Source organism: Leptonotus elevatus, chromosome 21 (assembly GCF_054856555.1).
Source record: "Leptonotus elevatus isolate MCC_2025b chromosome 21, RoL_Lele_1.0, whole genome shotgun sequence".
Lineage (NCBI taxonomy): Eukaryota > Metazoa > Chordata > Actinopteri > Syngnathiformes > Syngnathidae > Leptonotus > Leptonotus elevatus.
The window spans coordinates 13,313,057-13,330,677 of record NC_141259.1 but is presented as its reverse complement, the minus strand read 5'-3'; the positions used below and the strand labels follow the sequence as shown (position 1 = coordinate 13,330,677).

General features: G+C 43.1%; 1 protein-coding gene across 4 annotated transcripts; it reads right to left on the bottom strand.

Moving 5' to 3' along the window:
- Positions 1 to 790: 790 nt before the first annotated feature.
- LOC147155985 (phospholipase D1-like) lies at positions 791 to 17,583 on the bottom strand. Of its 4 annotated transcripts, XM_086066509.1 has the most exons (27): positions 17,461 to 17,583; positions 16,580 to 16,683; positions 12,112 to 12,297; positions 11,893 to 12,053; positions 11,672 to 11,814; positions 11,489 to 11,594; positions 10,936 to 11,001; positions 10,699 to 10,757; positions 10,515 to 10,607; positions 10,051 to 10,203; positions 8,860 to 9,009; positions 8,473 to 8,556; positions 7,807 to 7,888; positions 7,603 to 7,713; positions 7,305 to 7,487; positions 6,962 to 7,175; positions 6,251 to 6,367; positions 5,580 to 5,698; positions 5,383 to 5,496; positions 5,188 to 5,298; positions 4,975 to 5,063; positions 4,539 to 4,652; positions 4,377 to 4,426; positions 3,119 to 3,253; positions 2,888 to 3,041; positions 2,651 to 2,768; positions 791 to 1,664 (listed from the first exon to the last, which is right to left on the bottom strand). In XM_086066509.1, the coding sequence occupies exons 3-27, from the start codon at positions 12,263 to 12,265 to the stop codon at positions 1,440 to 1,442; spliced, it is 3,105 nt and encodes a 1,034-aa protein (XP_085922635.1). In that variant the 5' UTR covers positions 12,266 to 12,297; positions 16,580 to 16,683; positions 17,461 to 17,583; the 3' UTR covers positions 791 to 1,439. The 4 variants fall into 4 exon arrangements, with proteins under 4 accessions (XP_085922635.1, XP_085922636.1, XP_085922638.1 ...); XM_086066510.1 differs by lacking the exons at positions 16,580 to 16,683; positions 17,461 to 17,583 and adding an exon at positions 14,968 to 15,063; XM_086066512.1 differs by lacking the exons at positions 16,580 to 16,683; positions 17,461 to 17,583 and adding an exon at positions 14,370 to 14,448.
- Positions 17,584 to 17,621: the final 38 nt, after the last annotated feature.

Below are 17,621 nucleotides of genomic sequence, written 5' to 3'. Positions count from 1 at the left end.
GTTAATTAACGTTTGTTTCTGAATTATTGGAACCAAAAAGTGCTCTCGAGACACCGCTATGGCTAGCGTGCTATACTAGCGGGCTAGTACGAAAGAATATCTAGTGGGAGGTTGTGAGTTGAAAAAAAAAAAAATCACCCGCTTCGTGCTGTATTTGTGTAACTTTTTGTCTTTCAAATTTAATTTTAAGGAGTTTTTTTTAGAGCAGCTTTTATTTTATTTTTGTATTCTATGACTGTATGTATAGTTAAAGATGAGTTTTTATTTAATTTTTTGTTGGTTTTTAGTAGGTGCGAGATAATAAAAAAAGTTATGTCATAAAAACTGAACAAAAGTTGCTATTTAAAAAAAAATTGTTAGCACATACAAACTGATTTAACGAAAAGTATATTAAGATAATAAAAATAATCTTAATAAAACAAAGTATATTTTCACTATTATAGTTTTTTTTTTCCATCTTATTTTTCATTACTACAAGAACCTTGGGTTCGGTGCTGAAACCTCAACTGTGTCAACCCAAGCGTTCAGATTGTTCCAGGCGCCACCCAGTGGCGACAAATGGAAAATGAGGCCACTTTTTTGAGGTTTTCTAAGGACACAATAAAATAACTTTCACACCCTCTTATAGTGAGAATCTTTTCAAGCGTGACAGCCTGGGGTTGTTTTAGTTGCTCTCGCTGTTCTCAGGTGGTCCAACTTTACTGTTGTCACCCTGGCGCCTGCGTTTTCTTATTGTTGTTAAATCATAATACAAACTGTGCAAAGCTCGGAAAACAACCCAACATTTTTTTTTTAGTCTGCATAATTATTTTTTTTTTTATTGCAAGGAGCATGAGGTGACATCCAGATACTCGCCACCGCGACACAATGACAATGGGAGGACACGGGAATGTGTGCAAATAGCGCATTTGGTGGACAGACGCGACATGCAGGACGACGCTCACGCTAGGAACATTTCCACCTTTCAAGGCGACTCGAGCACGGAGAAGATGAGTCAATTCTTGAAAACAAGGCGGAAGGGCTGCGAGGTAGAATAAGGGGAGGTGGGGAAGAATTAAAAGAGGAGGAGGAAGCACAATCCATTCATAAGACAAACATGCCACGCACAAACAAAATGGAGGAGGACGGCGAGACGGACACATGCCCGTCACGCAATGATGACCATCAGCGTAGGCTAACGGCGCAGCACGGAGGACGGTTCCAGTGACGAGGTCATCGCGTGGAAGTTAAGGCGACCGCCGCCATCCTTTCCCGGAGGGCGACTTTTCCTGCGGGACGGCTCAACAGCCGGCGCACGTTTTGGCACTTGGGTAGCATGCGAGGAGGCCAAGGAGCCGCTAGTGTCTTCTGCAGTCGTCAGTCTTTTCAGTTCTTGAGGTTTAGTGGGGGGTGGGGGGGAAGAGGTGGTAAAGTTCCCGCGAGTCCCGCTGGAAAAGGCCTCAGGTCCAAACCTCCATGGGCATCATGGCCTCCTTAGAGCCGATGGGGGGGAGGAGGTTCTGCTCGGTGAGGAACTGCAGAGGGAATTGCACCACGAAGCCGCGGATCTTCCTGAGCTCCTCCTGAGCTTGGACCGGGTCTTCCCGGTCCAGGCCCGGCTTGCCCAGGTAGCCCTCAAGCTCGGTGATGTTGCGCACGTCGCTGGAGGGGAGACAGCGGAACACCTGGACGGGCCAGACAATAACACGCGAGTCAGGAGACACTTGGCTATTCTTTAGCAGTGGTTGTGGTACGCTGGCTCCCTCTAGTGGTACATGAACAAACATTTCATTTTTATGTGGAAAAGATTTTGAGTCATTATTTAAGTATAGTGTTTATTTTCCTATTTTCATGTGTAAGATAATTTTGGTAACTTAAAATAAATATTTTGAGTACATATAGGAGTATTTAGGTTACTTCTTAGGAGTATTTCAGTAGATTTGAGAGTAGGTTGCTTTTATGTAATATTAGATTTAAGAGTATTTAAGTTACTTTTAGAGAGTATTTTTTTGTATTTAAGAGTGTTTAGGTAAATTTCAGTAGATTATTGAGTATTTAAGTAGCTTTTAGAGAGTATTTCGTGTATTTAGGAGTGTTAAGGTAAATTTTAGAGAATATTTCACAGATTTACTATAAGTTTATTTAGGTAACATTTAGGGAGTAATTCAGTACATTTAAAAGTATTACCTATAAATATTATAGATTACTTTTAGGGAGTAATGTAGTAGATTTAAGAGTATTTAGGTATTGGGAGTATTTCAAGAGATTTAAGAAATAGGTGACTTTTATGTGATATCATTAGATTTAAGAGTATTTTAGTTACTTTTAGAGAGTATTTTTTGTATTTAAGAATGTTTATGTAAATTTCAGTAGATTTTTGAGTATTTAAGTTACTTTTAGAGAGTATTTTGTGTATTTAGGAGTGTTACGGTAACTTTTAGAGAATATTTCACAGATTTACCGTCAGCGTATTTAAGTAACATTTAGGGAGTATTTCAGTACATTTAAAAGTGTTACCTATAAGTGAAAAAATAATTAGATTTAAAAGTATTTTATTTACTTTTAGAGAGTGTTTAGGTAAGTTTTAGGGAGTATATTAGTAGGTTTAAGAGTAGGCTACTTTTAGAGACTATTTCATAGATTTAAGAGTCTTTCAATTGATTGAATTGACCTTCTGGTAGATGGTGGCGTTCCGAGCGCATGTGGTCAGCCAGACCTCCTTGTAGAACCGATCACTGATTGGGTCAGATATGTCGATGCTTGCGTCGGTGTGAGCGCCCAAAATCGTCCTGACAGACAGAAGGTGACATCACTACACGCTCACCACATGGTCAAAAGTTTTGGGACACAAAAAAATATATATATTTTGACTGACAAAGAGTAACAGGAAGTAACAAATACAACATACTTGAAGCACTCGATGCGAAGCTGCAGCGCGAAACGTCCGGCCCGGTACTCCAGCCCGTCCATGACCGACGTCACCGTCTCAGAGTCCTCCACGATCACGGCCACCTCGCTGTCCCGCTTTCCCAGCATGCTGCGGTCATTGATGTTGGCCGAGCCTGCGGGCGCGCGCTGCGGTTACTCGGGCGAGGGGAGCTGGCTGGCGGCGGCGGCGGCGCGTTGACGGCGGGTTTACCGATGATGACGGTGTTGTCGTCGGCGATGAGCATCTTGCTGTGCACGTAGATGAGCTCCGTCACCAGCTTGCCCTCCAGCTCGGCGTGCGTCCTCAGGCCGGCGATGGAGATGTAGTTGATCCACTGGTCGTCCACTGCGGGGTCGCGTCATCAACACGTTGAAGATCAATATTGCATATATTGTCATGATGTTTTTATTTTATTTTTTATGCTAGAGCATACAGAAGGTTTTGATGCAGCCTCTGACCTGAAGAGGTGGCTTAAAGCAATGGTAGTTATTATTAAAAAAAACGTGGCAACAGAGTATAAGAGATCAACCAGGGCCACGTTGCAAAAAGCTCTTAACCCCACTGTTTTAAACAGATTTGTGAAAAATTATGAAAGTTAGCTATATTTCAATGCTTATTGCTGCAAAAAGGTAGATAGAACTATACTTTTTTTCCTGATGAAAGCGGAAACTCTAATCTTTCTTTTGGCGGGTTCCATGTTTTTATAGCAATAGAACAATATTTAATAGTCAAAATCCAGTAGAACAGCCGGTAGCGAATGGGGTTGCTTCAGTGAAAATCGCCGCGAGTGAATGAGTTGATTGAAATTCAATCCCAATTTCAATTATTACACTCCACAATTACAAAACTGGCATAAACGTGAACAAATATAAAATATTATTCATACTAATTTTGAGTTGTTTAAATGTATATTTTTGAAAAATTTTAAATAACTTTTAATTTAATAAATCTTGTTTGGTCCCCAAAAAAACTTGCATAATTATAGTGTTTCAAAGGAATTTATTTGTCTGATTATTTTTTGTTTCAACATATTCTTGTTTTGTACCAAAAAAAAACACATGATCGTCCTAATCGTGTTTTCAATTATGACCAAATTAATTGTGATTTATATTTTCTTATAAAAAAACGAAAAGGTATTCCAGATGAAAAAAACAAAACATTGTATCGGTAAACATCAAAACATTCAAACAAATGGCCACTAGCTTAAGGCTAAAATATAAAGCGAAACAGCATAGACAGGCTAAGGGAAAATAGCATCAATAAGCAATTCTCAACCTATAAGTTTTTATAAACGAATATTTTGGAGATCACCGCAATAAAAAAAAAAAAAGTGATGGAATTGGAAGTGTTAGTGGAAGAGTCCAACAAAACAAAAAATATTTCTGAATTAAAAAAAACAACAACATTCAATCATTTTAATAGTCGCAATATCACGCCCTCGATGACGACTTCCTGTCAGGTGACTTACTTTCTCTTTTGAGCTGTGAGATGATAGAGTGGTCGCCTCTGTTCATGGTCCTGCGTGGGAGACATGTTGGATGGAATGAGGAGAAGAGAGAAAGAAAGGATCTCTCTCACACACGCGCACACACACGCGCACACACACACACACACACACACACACACCTACCTGTAGTTATAGTGCATGATGGCCTGGATGGCGTTTCCTCCCCCGGTGCTGATGTCGCCTTCAAAGCCCGGCAGCAGAGGCGTGACCACGTACACGCGATACTTTTTACCTTCCCTGAACGAGAAAAAAAAAAGAAAAAGAAAAAGCTTCAAAATTTCCATTAACTCATTTGCTGCCATTGACGGCAAAAATCTAATTTTCCCGGGCTGGCAGTGAATGAGTTAAATATGAAATCAATATTGGAACGCTGCACGGCTCCCGCATAATGAGGAAGGAGGCGGAGTTTTGCCACACTTCTCAGATAGTTGAGTGATTTTCAACACGTCAAATTGGTTCGTAATGTAATGGGAGTATAACGGACAACATAGGGACAAATGTAAAAATATGACCAATGACCATATTTGGGCATAGGGTTTTCCGCCCGTGCGCGTGTCACCTGTGCGCTTTGATGATACGCTCGGCGATGGCGTCTCCGATCTTGTTGAAGACGTGTCTGTTGTCTGCGCAGCTGATGAAAAATTGATTCTGGAAGGAAACCCCTGCACGTCAACAACGTATGCCAACAAAAGTGAGTACACCCCTAAGTGAAACTTTGGCTACTTAAATCCCTTAACTCAGGCTTTTTTTGAACTTGTGAGATACGAGATACCTCGATGTAGATGAAATGTTGGCTGTTCTCGATGACCTGCACGTACGCGTTGTGGATGGACTCTTCGTGGTACTTGATGCCGGCCGACCAATCACACGCTGAGCGGAGGATCTGGAGGGACGGGAAGTCAATCAGACACAAATTCCGGAAGAAAAACAGCTGACGTCAAAGGAAGGAGCCAAAATGGCGGCCAACCTGGACTTTGGCGTTGACGCATCCGGGGACTTGGTAGCGCTGATGTCCGGCGGTGGTGTGCGACTTGGGCAGAAGGTACGGGAAGGACAGCAAGCGATATTTCGGCTTCACGATCTGATGGAGGGGAAAAAATAAAATAGGAATTCCCGTCAACCTCAGCAATGAGTTTGTCATGACAACTTTTCGAGCCGACCGACCTTGGTGAAGTTCCATCGCTGTATGAAGTGTCTGGCCACGTCGCGCGCCGCTTTGCCGTGAACCACCGACGAGATGTCGTGCCAGGGCATCCTGGGTGTCACGTGACGGTCGATGAAATCTGGAACATAACGGGATGGATGGATAGATGTGCAATGAGCACAATGCGGGAAGGATAACACAGCTGTCAATTTTTCAAATAGTGGAAACAAATCTTTAAAAAGATAATTCGAGCTGTTTATTGCCACTCACAACAAAAAAAATCAGTGTGTGAAAATATAAAATAAAATATTAAATTTTTTTAAATATATTGAAAAAAGTGTGAATCCACAGGTGCTGAAACGAGCCCACGCGTGTTCTAGGACAATCTGATAACTACAACCTAGAAGTCTAGTGGGATTCATAATAACGCCTCAATGTACAGTATATCCATCTGCCTGTCTTATACTGCCTCCGGTGGCCAAGGCAAGCACGCCAGAAGGAGCAGCAATTAAAATGATGCATTATGACAAAAACGTTCATTCTATTTAATTAAGTTACTATTATATGTTTTTATAAAGTACAATATTATGACAATAATATTGAGAAGGCTGGAATGGCATTTCCATTCTAACATGCTAACGTGCTAATACGATATTGTACAGTGCAAATGTTTGGCGTCATGCAAATTTACCATCGAAAGGTTTGTCCAGCTCGATCCAGTCCTTATGCACAAAGTTGCAGTAATCTTTGCCATGCCAGAAGCGCGTGTTCCCGCACAGGTCGTCGTCATCGCCGCCCGCATCTCCTCCTATAACGCAGCACAGACGGCCAATCAGCAGCCACGCGTGGGCAAGCGGAAAACAGAAACACAGAGAGTGAGAGAGCTTTTTTGGTGAGTGGATTTGTGCATGAGAGTTTTTTGTATGAGAGTGGCAGCTTATTTAGTAAGTGATTTTTTTTGTATGTGAGAGTTTTTTTTCAATGTAACAAGTTTGTGAGTGTGAGGTGTTTGTGTGAATGAGAGTTATTATATGAGTGAGTTTATTTGATGAGTGGTTTTTTTTGTATATGAGTGTTTTTTTCAATGTGAGACATTTTGTGTGAGAATTTTTTTTAATGAGCATAACATTTTGTCATGTAAGGGATTGTTTCATACGAGGTTTTATTTGGTGTTTGTGTTTTTATGATTTTTGTTGAGAGTTGTTTTTTGCCTGTGTTAGTCATTTTGCCTATGTCAGAATTTAGTGTGAGAGTTTTTCAGTGAACATGAGTTTTGTGTGAGTGAGAGGGATTCGTGTTTGCATGAGAGAGTTATTTTACGTTTGAGAGCTGTTTCTTGGCTTGTGAGATTTTTTTTTTTTTTAGTGAGTGTACTTTTTTGTGTCTGTTCGTCACCGAATACCTGGCACGTCTTGGTCGAGGTCGTCGTCGCTGTCGGCGTGGGCGAGTCTGTGTTTGTGCAGATGGCGCTTGATGCTCATCTTAGCCCTCCTCATCCTGCTCTGACCTTTGATCTTGGGCTGCGCCACCATTTCATCGGCCGAGAAGGCTGCATTCCCGTAGCCGGTACCGTTGCCGTTTGCTTGGGCGGCCATGACGGCGGAGGACGCCTCGGCCTAAGACAGTCACAATCACAAAAAAGCGATATGAATGTAATAACAGTGTAGTAACATTGTAATAAACATGTAATACACTGAGAATGTAATAATGACGATGTTAAAGCAACCGTAAGAACGTAAGATCACCTGCTCCATTTGCGAGAAGGTGACACTCCCGACGTCGGTGAGGTGGTGTTCTCGGTCGTCCCAGCGACCGTACGCCAGGTCGATCCCGCCCACGAAGGCCACCGATTGGTCGATGACCACGATCTTCTCATGATGAGCCCACAGGTACACTGCGGACGACACGTGGTCGGGGTGACGCATCACCTGGGTGATGATACAAAGTGTCACGGGAGACAAACACACACACACACACACACACACACACACACACACACACACACACACACACACACACACGCACACACACACACTTACTCACCTTGATATTAGGGTGAAGGTGGCGTAGTGTCAGCTTGCTGTACCCCGAGTTGATGCCCAGCGCCAGTTCCACTTCCTTGTAGAGCATGACGTAGATGTGCACGCCTTGGAGCTGTTAGAAAAGCGTCACAGTCGAGGTCACGATGGAAACTCATGCTCCACGGAACACCAGCTCGACCCTCCCCCTCCTTCCCGCCAAACTCACGGCTTTACGCCGCAGCAAGTGATCCAAACGCCAGCGGTTGCCCTCCACGATGGGCCTCTTCAGGAAGATCTCGGGACTTAACCTAATGTGACACACACACACACACACTTGTTGGGTTTACATTTCTAGTGGGGACATCTCATTTACTTGATGCTTTTCCTAGACCCTTACCCTAACCAAAACCCAATTCAAACCTAAACTCTAAAACCAAGTCTTGACCCTCATAAAGAGGTCTGAAATTGGGCCAAAGTCGGTCCCCACAATGGCAGTAAAACCTGACATATACACATGTTTTTCCAGCTTTAACTAGCAATGTGTGGACCGACTTGAAATTGTGGGGGCATTTTTGGTGGTCCCCACAAGTTTAGACCTCTTTTTGAGGGTCAAGACTTGGTTTTAGAGTTTAGCTTTGAATTGGGTTATGGTCGAGGTTCGGGTAAGGAATGGGGGTAGGCAATCATTTTTGATGGATGAGGTTAGGGGGAGGGGCTAGGAAATGCATCACGTCGATGAGATGTCCCCACGATGATACAAAGACAACTGTGTGTGTGTGTGTGTGTGTGTGTTAGCCTCAGACAGTAACTGATCTGCTCAGACAAAATGCTACACTCAAGGTGACCACCAAATGAACCCCACGCACACACAAACACGCACACTTGAACTCACCACCAGTCCGTGATGAAGATTTCTTCTTTGGCCTCCTCGAGAGCGTTGGCCACATCTTCCATGTACGTCTTCCCATTCACGTACCTGGACACACACACACACGAACAATGCGCACGAGATTACTTGACAAAACACACGCACACACATCTCACACACCGTATAGTGTTGCTCAGCAGGGGGGCAAGTGATGGGCAACACAGGCTCACTTTCCTTCACTTTGTGTCGTGTTACTAAAGTGAGAAACACGCACACGCACACGCGCGCGCTCACGCACGCCTCTCAGCTGGCTCGGCCGCGCCGTTTAATTTACCAGATGGGAGCGCTGGCTCGTTGCGACGCTTTCCCCAATGAAAAGTGAAGCGAAAGGCGGGCGGTTGCCACGGTTACCATTTGGCGGGGATGTTCTCCTCCTGCCTGGCGAAGGAGCCGAAGCGATGGTCGGTGAGGAAGGCGGCGCCGTGCTTGTGCACGAAGCCCTCGATGGCCTGGCCCCACCAGCGGGCGTGACGGTAGCTGCTGCACTTCAGCACCAGGCACCTGCACGGACGGACGGACGGACGGACAGACAGACGCGTTCCGTTGCTTGATTCCAACCTTCAGCTACGTGTACTCGTAAAACAGAGATATCCATGTACTAGTAGACTTTTTATTGACATACTTGTAGGCCAACGGTTAGTAAACATTTTTTTAACGTCAATAGTACTACTAGCACGCAATTGGTAACTAATGTAAAGTATGGCCTCAGTAGTAACATAAAGTATTTCGTGGTATGCAAAAGTCGTCCTACTAGTGAGGACAAAAAGCAGACCAGTACATGGAACTTAAAATGAATATCAATAAGGTAAAACAATCTGTTAAGCATTAAATTCATATTTTTCATAAGGAGGCTACTAGTGCATGTCACATGCCTACTAAATGGGCCTAGTATTGTTACTAGTACAGGACCGTAGTTTACTAGTGCACTTAATTTGTTTACCGGTGAGGACAAAGAGCGTACTAGTACATGATCCTTAAGCCGTCTGAGCATTTGTTCCAGATCCTTGATAAGGAAGCTACTAGTGCGGGTAACGGGGCTACTAGTTGGGCCAAGTAGTGTTACTAGTAGAGCACGATAATTTACTAGTGCGCTGAATTGGCTTACGAGTGAGGACCTAAAGCTGTCTGAGCATTTTTTCCACATTCTTGGTAAGGAGGCTACTAGTGCGTTCACATGCCTACTAGTTGGGCCTAGTGTTTACTAGTAAGGACAAAGAGTGTACCAGTACATGAACCTTAAGCAGTTTGTGCATTTGGTCCAGCTCCTTGATAAGGAAGCTACTAGTGAGTGCCATGTGGATACTAGCTGGGCTGCATAGTGGTATCACTAGTGCAGTACGATAATCTACTAGTGCGCTGAATTGGCTTTTGAGTGAGGACAAAGAGTGTACTAGTTCATGGACCTTAAGCCGTTTGAGCATTTGTTCAACATCCTTGAAAAGGAGGCTACTAGTGCGTGTTTTATTTCTACTATTTGGACCTAGTAGTGTTACTAGCGCAGCACAGTATTTTTAAAGTGGTTGTGGGTGCGGTGGTGTGGACCTGGACAGGCTGTCCACGCGCACGCCATGCTGCGTCATCGTGTCCTTGGAGTCCATCTTGACGCTGAATTCCTTGTCGAACAGCATCACGAAGGAAATGGCACCCGAGTCGGGTTTCATGTACAGCAGGAACGAGTCCTTCACCACCAGCCAGCTACACGTTAAGACAACATAAGACAAAGATAATGACATTCACGATTTGCGTTCCAATATCCGTTGCTGAAATGGTTCTAAAACCGCGACTGTTGATGCTAACTGTTAGCATGTCAGTGGAGTTTTCAATTATGTTAGCATTAAGCTAGCGGGACATTCATAAGCAAACCTTTGGGTATTTTCACACCAGTATGTAATTTGTTTTGCTTTTTACAGTTCAAAGTCTCTTTTTTTTTTTTTTACCTTAAAAATCTACTAAAGTAGAGTAATGGAGTATTTTTACTCGATTCGTGGTGTGGCGTGGGTACTGACCGTTTGGACCAGCGGTAACACATCTTGCTCTGACCGCAGCAGTTGAATCCGGGGATCCGATGGCCGCCGGACCTCTTCAGAACCATTCCTTCTCTATCAACACACGCACACACAAAAAAAAAACCACTGTTCGAAATTGTGTATTAGCTACAAAATGTTTGGATTGGCCAATCAAATCCCTTACAAGCCTTTCGGACCCAGATCGTGGATGAATGACAGCTGGCTGACGTCAATGAACTCCATCTGACAGCAACAGGAAGTCCAAGAATTCAACGTCAACAACAAGCGGAGGACAAGTTCTACATGGTTCTACTTATGCAAAAAGTCTGTATACACACGATTTTACTCGCGCACAAGGGTTCTAATTCAGTGAAGCTTGTACTCTCAAACAAGGTTGTTCTGAGGCAAAATGGCTGCTTACCATGTTGTGGTAGTTGCGGTACGTCGACATCTGGAGCAACTTGTTGAGGTAATCTTCCAGTTGTTTCTGGAAGAAGAAAAAAAACAGCAAGAGGAACATCAACGCAAGCTAGCCAGCTAACCAGCTAGTTGGTTCTACTACCTACTAGCTAGAGAATAAATGACAGAAAATGTATTCTGTGTGATAAAACAGCAGTTTGGCTAGCTAGCTAGTTAGCTTGTTAGTTCTACTAGCTACTAGCGCGAGACTAAATGAGTGAGAATAAGGTGCAGTTTGACTAGCTAGCGAGCTTGTTAGTTCTACTAGCTAGAGAATGAGTGGCTGCTATTTAGCTTGTTATTTCTACTAGCAAGAGAATATAGGAGTGAGAATGTGGTGCAGTTTGACTAGCTAGCTAGTTAGCTTCATAGTTCTCCTAGCTTCTAGCTAGAGAATAAATGACTGCAAGAATGTGTTCAAGTAGCAGTTTGATGGTTTACAATCATCATGACATCAATGCTAATTTCAGTTAGCCCCTATATGGTGTTTCGATGATATGTTAGCACTAAGCTACCTTGCGACTGGACACTTGCTCCTCTCTGGCCAGCTCGTCTCCTCCACCTCTGGGCAGGTTGGGGATGTCTCTGCCTTCCCCCGCCGTCTGCCTCCTGATAGTGTGACTGCACACAACAAAAACATCAAAAAGCCCGATCTTTTAAATCACAACCCATTTTCCAATCCAAATTGTTTTTCGGACCTGCGCGTAGGCAGCGGCAGGTTGAGGACGGCCTTGTACGTCTTCAAGTCTCTGTGGAGATCCTGGAAGTGCTTCTCCTTCTTCTTCACCATCCACGTGAACTCGCCGTGTTTCATCTCAATCTTGTAGACCGCCGGCATGGACTGAAACATCGCACACGCGGGACTCCCGTCACATGACTGGACTCCGTAACGTCACGGGTTGACGGTCTTGGCCGGCACCTTGCTGACGCTCCTCTGCTGACTGACGTTGAAGCGGTCCTGTGCCGACGTGAAGCGTTCCACCTCCAGGATATTGGCGGTGATGGGACAGGACAGGAAGGCCGACTTGCGGTCCTTGAAGCCCACCGTGTTGTACACCGTCAGGAATGGCAACCGGTCCCCTGGAATGATATTTACTTTAAAGTATATGACCAAAAACGCAACCTTAGTAGGACCTACCTGGCTGTCCGGTGTCGTTATGACTGCCGCCGCCGCCGCCGCTGCCGCTGTCACCCGTGTCGAGCTCTCGGGCGTCCAGCGTCTCCATGATGCCGCTCATGTCGCTGGCGACCAGTTGCAGCGTGCTGGAGGTGGGCTGGGTTTGACCCAACATGGCTAAGACTCAGCTGGGAGCCCAAGGCTCACCTGGAGAGACGGGTACGGAGGTACGGACAGTGAGGACATACGACAGTCATCCCTCACTCTAGATAAACATTGCTAGCTAACACTGCTAATATAGCAGCTAGCTAGAACAAACAAATTGTCACTGTACACCTTAGTGGCTAACGCTAATGCTATAGGAAATAGCCGCAAATTCCACTTCCAAAGTTGCATTGCACTTCTATGAATCCACTTCAAATGGTTGACACGAGTCAAGTTTGTTTTCGATGAGTCACTCCGTCCTTTGCCCAAATATGGCCAGCAAACATTTGGCTTCAAGAATAAAATACGGTCCAGACAGCGTTGACAGCACGCAGTTTAGCACTCACGCTAATTGGACGCACAAGCACAGCCAGTGAGCTGAGGCAGCTACAGAAAGCATCATCATCATCATCATCATCATCATCATCATCATCATCATCATCATCATACGTCGGCATCCACTGACCTGAGCCAGCAATGGCAGAGAAAAGACCATCCTCATCCTCACCTCGTGTACGCCCCCTCAACTTTATAGTGCCCGTGTACACACACACACACACACACACACACGCATGCACACACACGCAGACAGACGGGCGGCGTGTGAGGTGGACAAGTAGTGCGGCACGCAGAGGAGAGAAATCTGACTGGGCAGGGAGGATTGCGCCATTGGTCCGCCAGGCTGCCCGACAGCCAATGAGAGGCCGGCGGGGGACGGATTGTGGTCACTCTGTTCTCCAAATTTTGCTTCACATAGCGCTAAACTATTTCCCACACAGGTGTTGTGAGGTAGATCTCACGCACGCACACACACACTCTCTTTCACATCACACAACCAACACAAAATGGCTGCCCTAGATAGGAAGTCAACACAGACTTACAAAAAATGACATCCATGTGCATTTGTCGCTCAGTGAGAACTTTTCATTTATGTATTTATTTAAACGTTCACTTAATAAAAGATGCTGCTGACACTTTGAACTACCTATACTTTTTTTTTTATTATTAAAAATTTAAGACATTAAAACAAGTTTAACATTTCAGCAGAGGTGGCAAATCCAGGTCCAGAAAGTACATGGCTTTAGCCATTGATGCTAGCTAGCTAGCTAGCTAGCTCCCATGGTGCTCGTTTACCTGCTAGGGAGCTAGCTAGCTAGCATCAATGGCTAAAGCCAAACTGTGGCACGGTTTTTACTTTCTGGACCTGGATTTTCCACCTCTGCATTTCATCTATGTTTTCTATTGTAAATAAAGTTTTGGAAAACTTTATTTACAGTAGAAGACTTTGGGGAGTTATTTATTGCTTAGCTTTTCATTGAGCTTAACACAAACTGATGACCCTGGAAGCCATTTTTGTTATAATTTCTAAACCGAGCTGTCTATTCTTTCTATGTTTAATATTAAAAGAAAACCCTTCAAAAGTTGTTTTAATAAACACGCTTATTGCTTAATGGCATGCATTTCAACAAAACGTTTACATTTTGACACTAATATTTCCTCTTTTGATGCAAATGAATATCGGTTATCGGCTGCCTTGACTACTAATGAACATGATCGGCCCTGAAAATGCGTACTTAAAACTAGCATATAGCCTAGCTTTCGTGGAGTCCATTTAGCTTAATGCGGGACCAATGATGGTGACAAACGTATATGATTATTTTACATTTTGTAAATTGTAATAAAGCACTTATGGCTCGGATATAATAGACAATAGGCCATAAAACTAAAGAATGTGTAAAGATCAATAAATCATTGTTAACTGGCACTGTGACGTTTCCTTATCTCCTGAGAGAACAGTGTTCCGTTCAAGTTTAAGCAAAAGGACTTCATATCGTCTGACCGAATAATCGAGTTTAAACCCACAAGACTTCTATTCTACATCTCTTAGCGAGGTGAAAGGTCGCAGTGGCAACATGTTCTCGTCATCATCAGGTGACGCGAGATAATCAAACCAGTCGCACAAGAGCCACATTGACGAGCGTGAGCGAGAAAAACGTCAGGAATTCCGCCGACGATCCCCGAAAAGAGCAAAACATCACACCTGGAGGATTATCATCATTATGTCTGGGACTCACCTTTTTTTTTATTTATTTTTAATTATTGTATTCCCGTTAAAAGAACTCCAAAGCAGAATCAAGTGTGATGCGAGCATCATGTCGGTAAATGCGGAAAACACAAAAGTCACGACCGGAATTTCACGCTCAACACGTTTGAAAAGTTCCCATCAGGTCAGAGGTTGGTTGTTCTTCACCGGCAGAAACTCGGCCACAAGTTATGTAGCACGCACATATCGCTTTTTTTTCAGATGCTCGACAACATTTTAAGCATCTGATTATTCTTTTCTCACACACGCTCAACTTTGTTAACAACAACAACAACAACAACAACAACAACAACAACAACAACAAGAAAAAAACCGCAACATCGATCGCGGACATTAATGATTCAAAATGTCGGCTACTTTCTATCCATTACATCGACAACTGATGATGATTATTGAGAAATTGCCGCACCTCACAACAAACACTCGCCGTGAGCACTTGAGTGTTGGCCACTTAAAACACACACACACACCCACTAAGTCAATCAAGTGCTTAAAAGGCACACGCAAATGGACTGAAAAATACACACTTGCACAAACAGCACGCGCACACACCAACGTGCACGACGTACCTGCACGAAAGAATAGCGGCACCGAACCCTTAAGTGCGCCACTGAGTCAATGTTCATTCCGGAGGACGAGCTGCAGTGGAAGAGCAGGTCTTGCTCTCACACACGCGCACACGCACACTTTCCTCACATTTCCTGTGGGTTGCCTTTCAACACAACCCCCCCTCCAAACAAGGAGCCGGACAAAAAGCTGAGCGATCATGGCGTCATTTTGAAAAAAGCAAACACATGGGAAGCAGGAACTGTAAAAGTAGAAAAACGGCGCCACCCTGACTTTTTGTCCGAGCTCGTAATTAATTTTCAACTGTGATTCAAGCAAACAATGCGGTGGACAAATAGTTGTTATAAATGTGATGACTACAACTTACTTTGCTGTCAGTTCAGACACATGTGATTGGTATGGTTACTATGGCAACAACTATCAGCATTTCCTGCTGCTTGGTCTCCATGACGATGGCATCTGGGTAATTTAGTTTATAGGTAATCCTATTTTCACATTTGAAAGCAGGTTTGCCATCCTAATGCCAAACCCTAAACCTGTACCATACTATTTCAAACCCTGGCCCCTCATTTTAAACCCAAAACTTGGACACCCTCACCCCTTTTTGAACCCTAAATCTCAGTCAAAAATGCTGATGATGTGAAAACCCCAACCCAGGTTTGAAACCCTAATTTCAAACTTTAACCCCGGTTGAATTAAAAACTAGGGCTCATCAGATCAAAATTGTCAATTTTTTCTGATTGTATTTTATATTTGTATACAATTTTTTTTGTTAAAGGCCATTTTTGCTGATTTTTCTCTCTTGTAAAAAAGTTAAATAATAAAGAACAAAATATTGTAAAACAGATAAATATTCTGCCTTTAATTCATGTCTTTGTTGCCGGAGTCAAAGGGAGCAATAAATATATAGGTTTTAATAGTTACCCGATTAATTGGTTATCGTAATTTTATTCTGCCAAATAGCAAAAAAATAAAAAATATAATAATCCAAATAACAATCGGGCTTTTAAAACATAATTGTAAACCATAAACCTCCCTTAATAATACTCATTTGAAACCATAACAAAGCTTTAAAAGCCCAATTCAAATTGAAAGCCCTCATTCTCAACTGCATGGAATCCACATTTATGTAAACTCATAAAACAACATGCATCGTGGTTTTCTAGTGAGGACGACTGTTCACTAGTAGCTACTTCAACATGCATTGTGGGATAACATCGTATGCACTAGTAGCTTATAGCCACCACACATTCCAACAGCACTACAAAATGGCCAAGTCATCCCAACACAGACATGACGAAATAAAAAAAAGATTGAGTGTCCATTTCCAGTCAAGAGGAGGAAGTGCGGTGAGGGGAAAAAAAAATCGGAAGCTGATCACGTGCTTCTCATCCAAACGAGACCCCCCCCCCCCCCACCTGCCGCCCACACCGGAAGAACAGGCTCCGCTGTGATGCTCGCGCACATTGATTGATTGACGCACGCGCACAAAAGCAAACTTTCGCAAAATCCTAGACACGCGCGTCGACAACACAACACATGCATTTAAACTGCACACATACACACGCGTACGGGCATCCCGGAAGCAGGAGTCCTAGCGTGCGTGCGTCTTACCTCCTGCAGATGAGAAGAAACTGCTCGAGTGAGCCACAGAGCGCGGCCGAGAGGTGAAGACACCGCCTCACTCACGAGATTCCCCACACCAGCACTTCCTGTCACTTAAAAATAAAAGCAGGGGGAAACACCTTCACTCCATTGCCGACGTCTGGTATTATTTTGAATGCACACACACGTTTATCTTCGCCCACTCGACAGCCCCTAATGACATCTTGTGATTCGTGTTAATGCGAAATACAATCAATATAATACAGATTTATGAATAAATTATCATTTTTGTACACAGGCGTTTTATTTTGAAAACGGAGAGATGAGCGGGAAAATGGGTGAAAGACAAAATTCATGTACTTTATATTGTTAATTCAATTATGAATCAACCGATTACTTAACCTAAAAAAAGATAGTTCTATATATATATATATATGTATTTGTTTTGTCAATAAATCTCATTAATTTCAGTAAGTTCATCTTACAAATACAATTAACCAGTTTTTAAATATATTCATAAAACATTGTTAAATTACGTATAATATAAATACATTTTAATTCAACAACTTTATCTGAAAATTAGCATAATGAATGCTATACAAAATAAATGTTTAGTGGAAATTTTCCACATTAATTTAAGACTCAATTTTGTTTAAGTAACAGGAAGTTACACCATCTTGAACGGTTCCCACTTTGGACTTAAACTATAAACTTACTTATAAACGTTAAAAAAAAAAAGCTCAGTCGTCAAAAAGCGATGACACTTTTACTCAAGTTCCATATGGTCCACATATTGTCTATCATACCAATTCTAATGTACTGTACATACAAATATTTCGATTTATGACCAAATTAAATATCAACATCAAAAAATAAAAACATCTAAATACCTTTGAGCAGTCATCAGCAGTGTGGTGTGCTTTTGTAGCTTTCCGACGACGTTGCTCGCCTTTTATGGTGTCACCTCCCTGAAAGCAAACAGGTGTCGTGTACGTACAGTATGTGGCTTCGTGGCTTCGTGGCGCGCGCGCACACACACACTAAAGTGTGC

What these genes read in the sequence shown, in the direction of transcription:
- LOC147155985 (XM_086066509.1), bottom strand. Translation starts at nt 12,265, where the DNA reads ATGTTGGGTCAAACCCAGCCCACCTCCAGCACGCTGCAACTGGTCGCC. An exon ending in ACCTTCACCCTAATATCAAG is followed by an intron (nt 7,488 to 7,602) that starts GTGAGTAAGTGT and finishes ATCATCACCCAG; the next exon opens with GTGATGCGTCACCCCGACCA. An exon ending in CGACAACACCGTCATCATCG is followed by an intron (nt 3,042 to 3,118) that starts GTAAACCCGCCG and finishes GCGCGCCCGCAG; the next exon opens with GCTCGGCCAACATCAATGAC.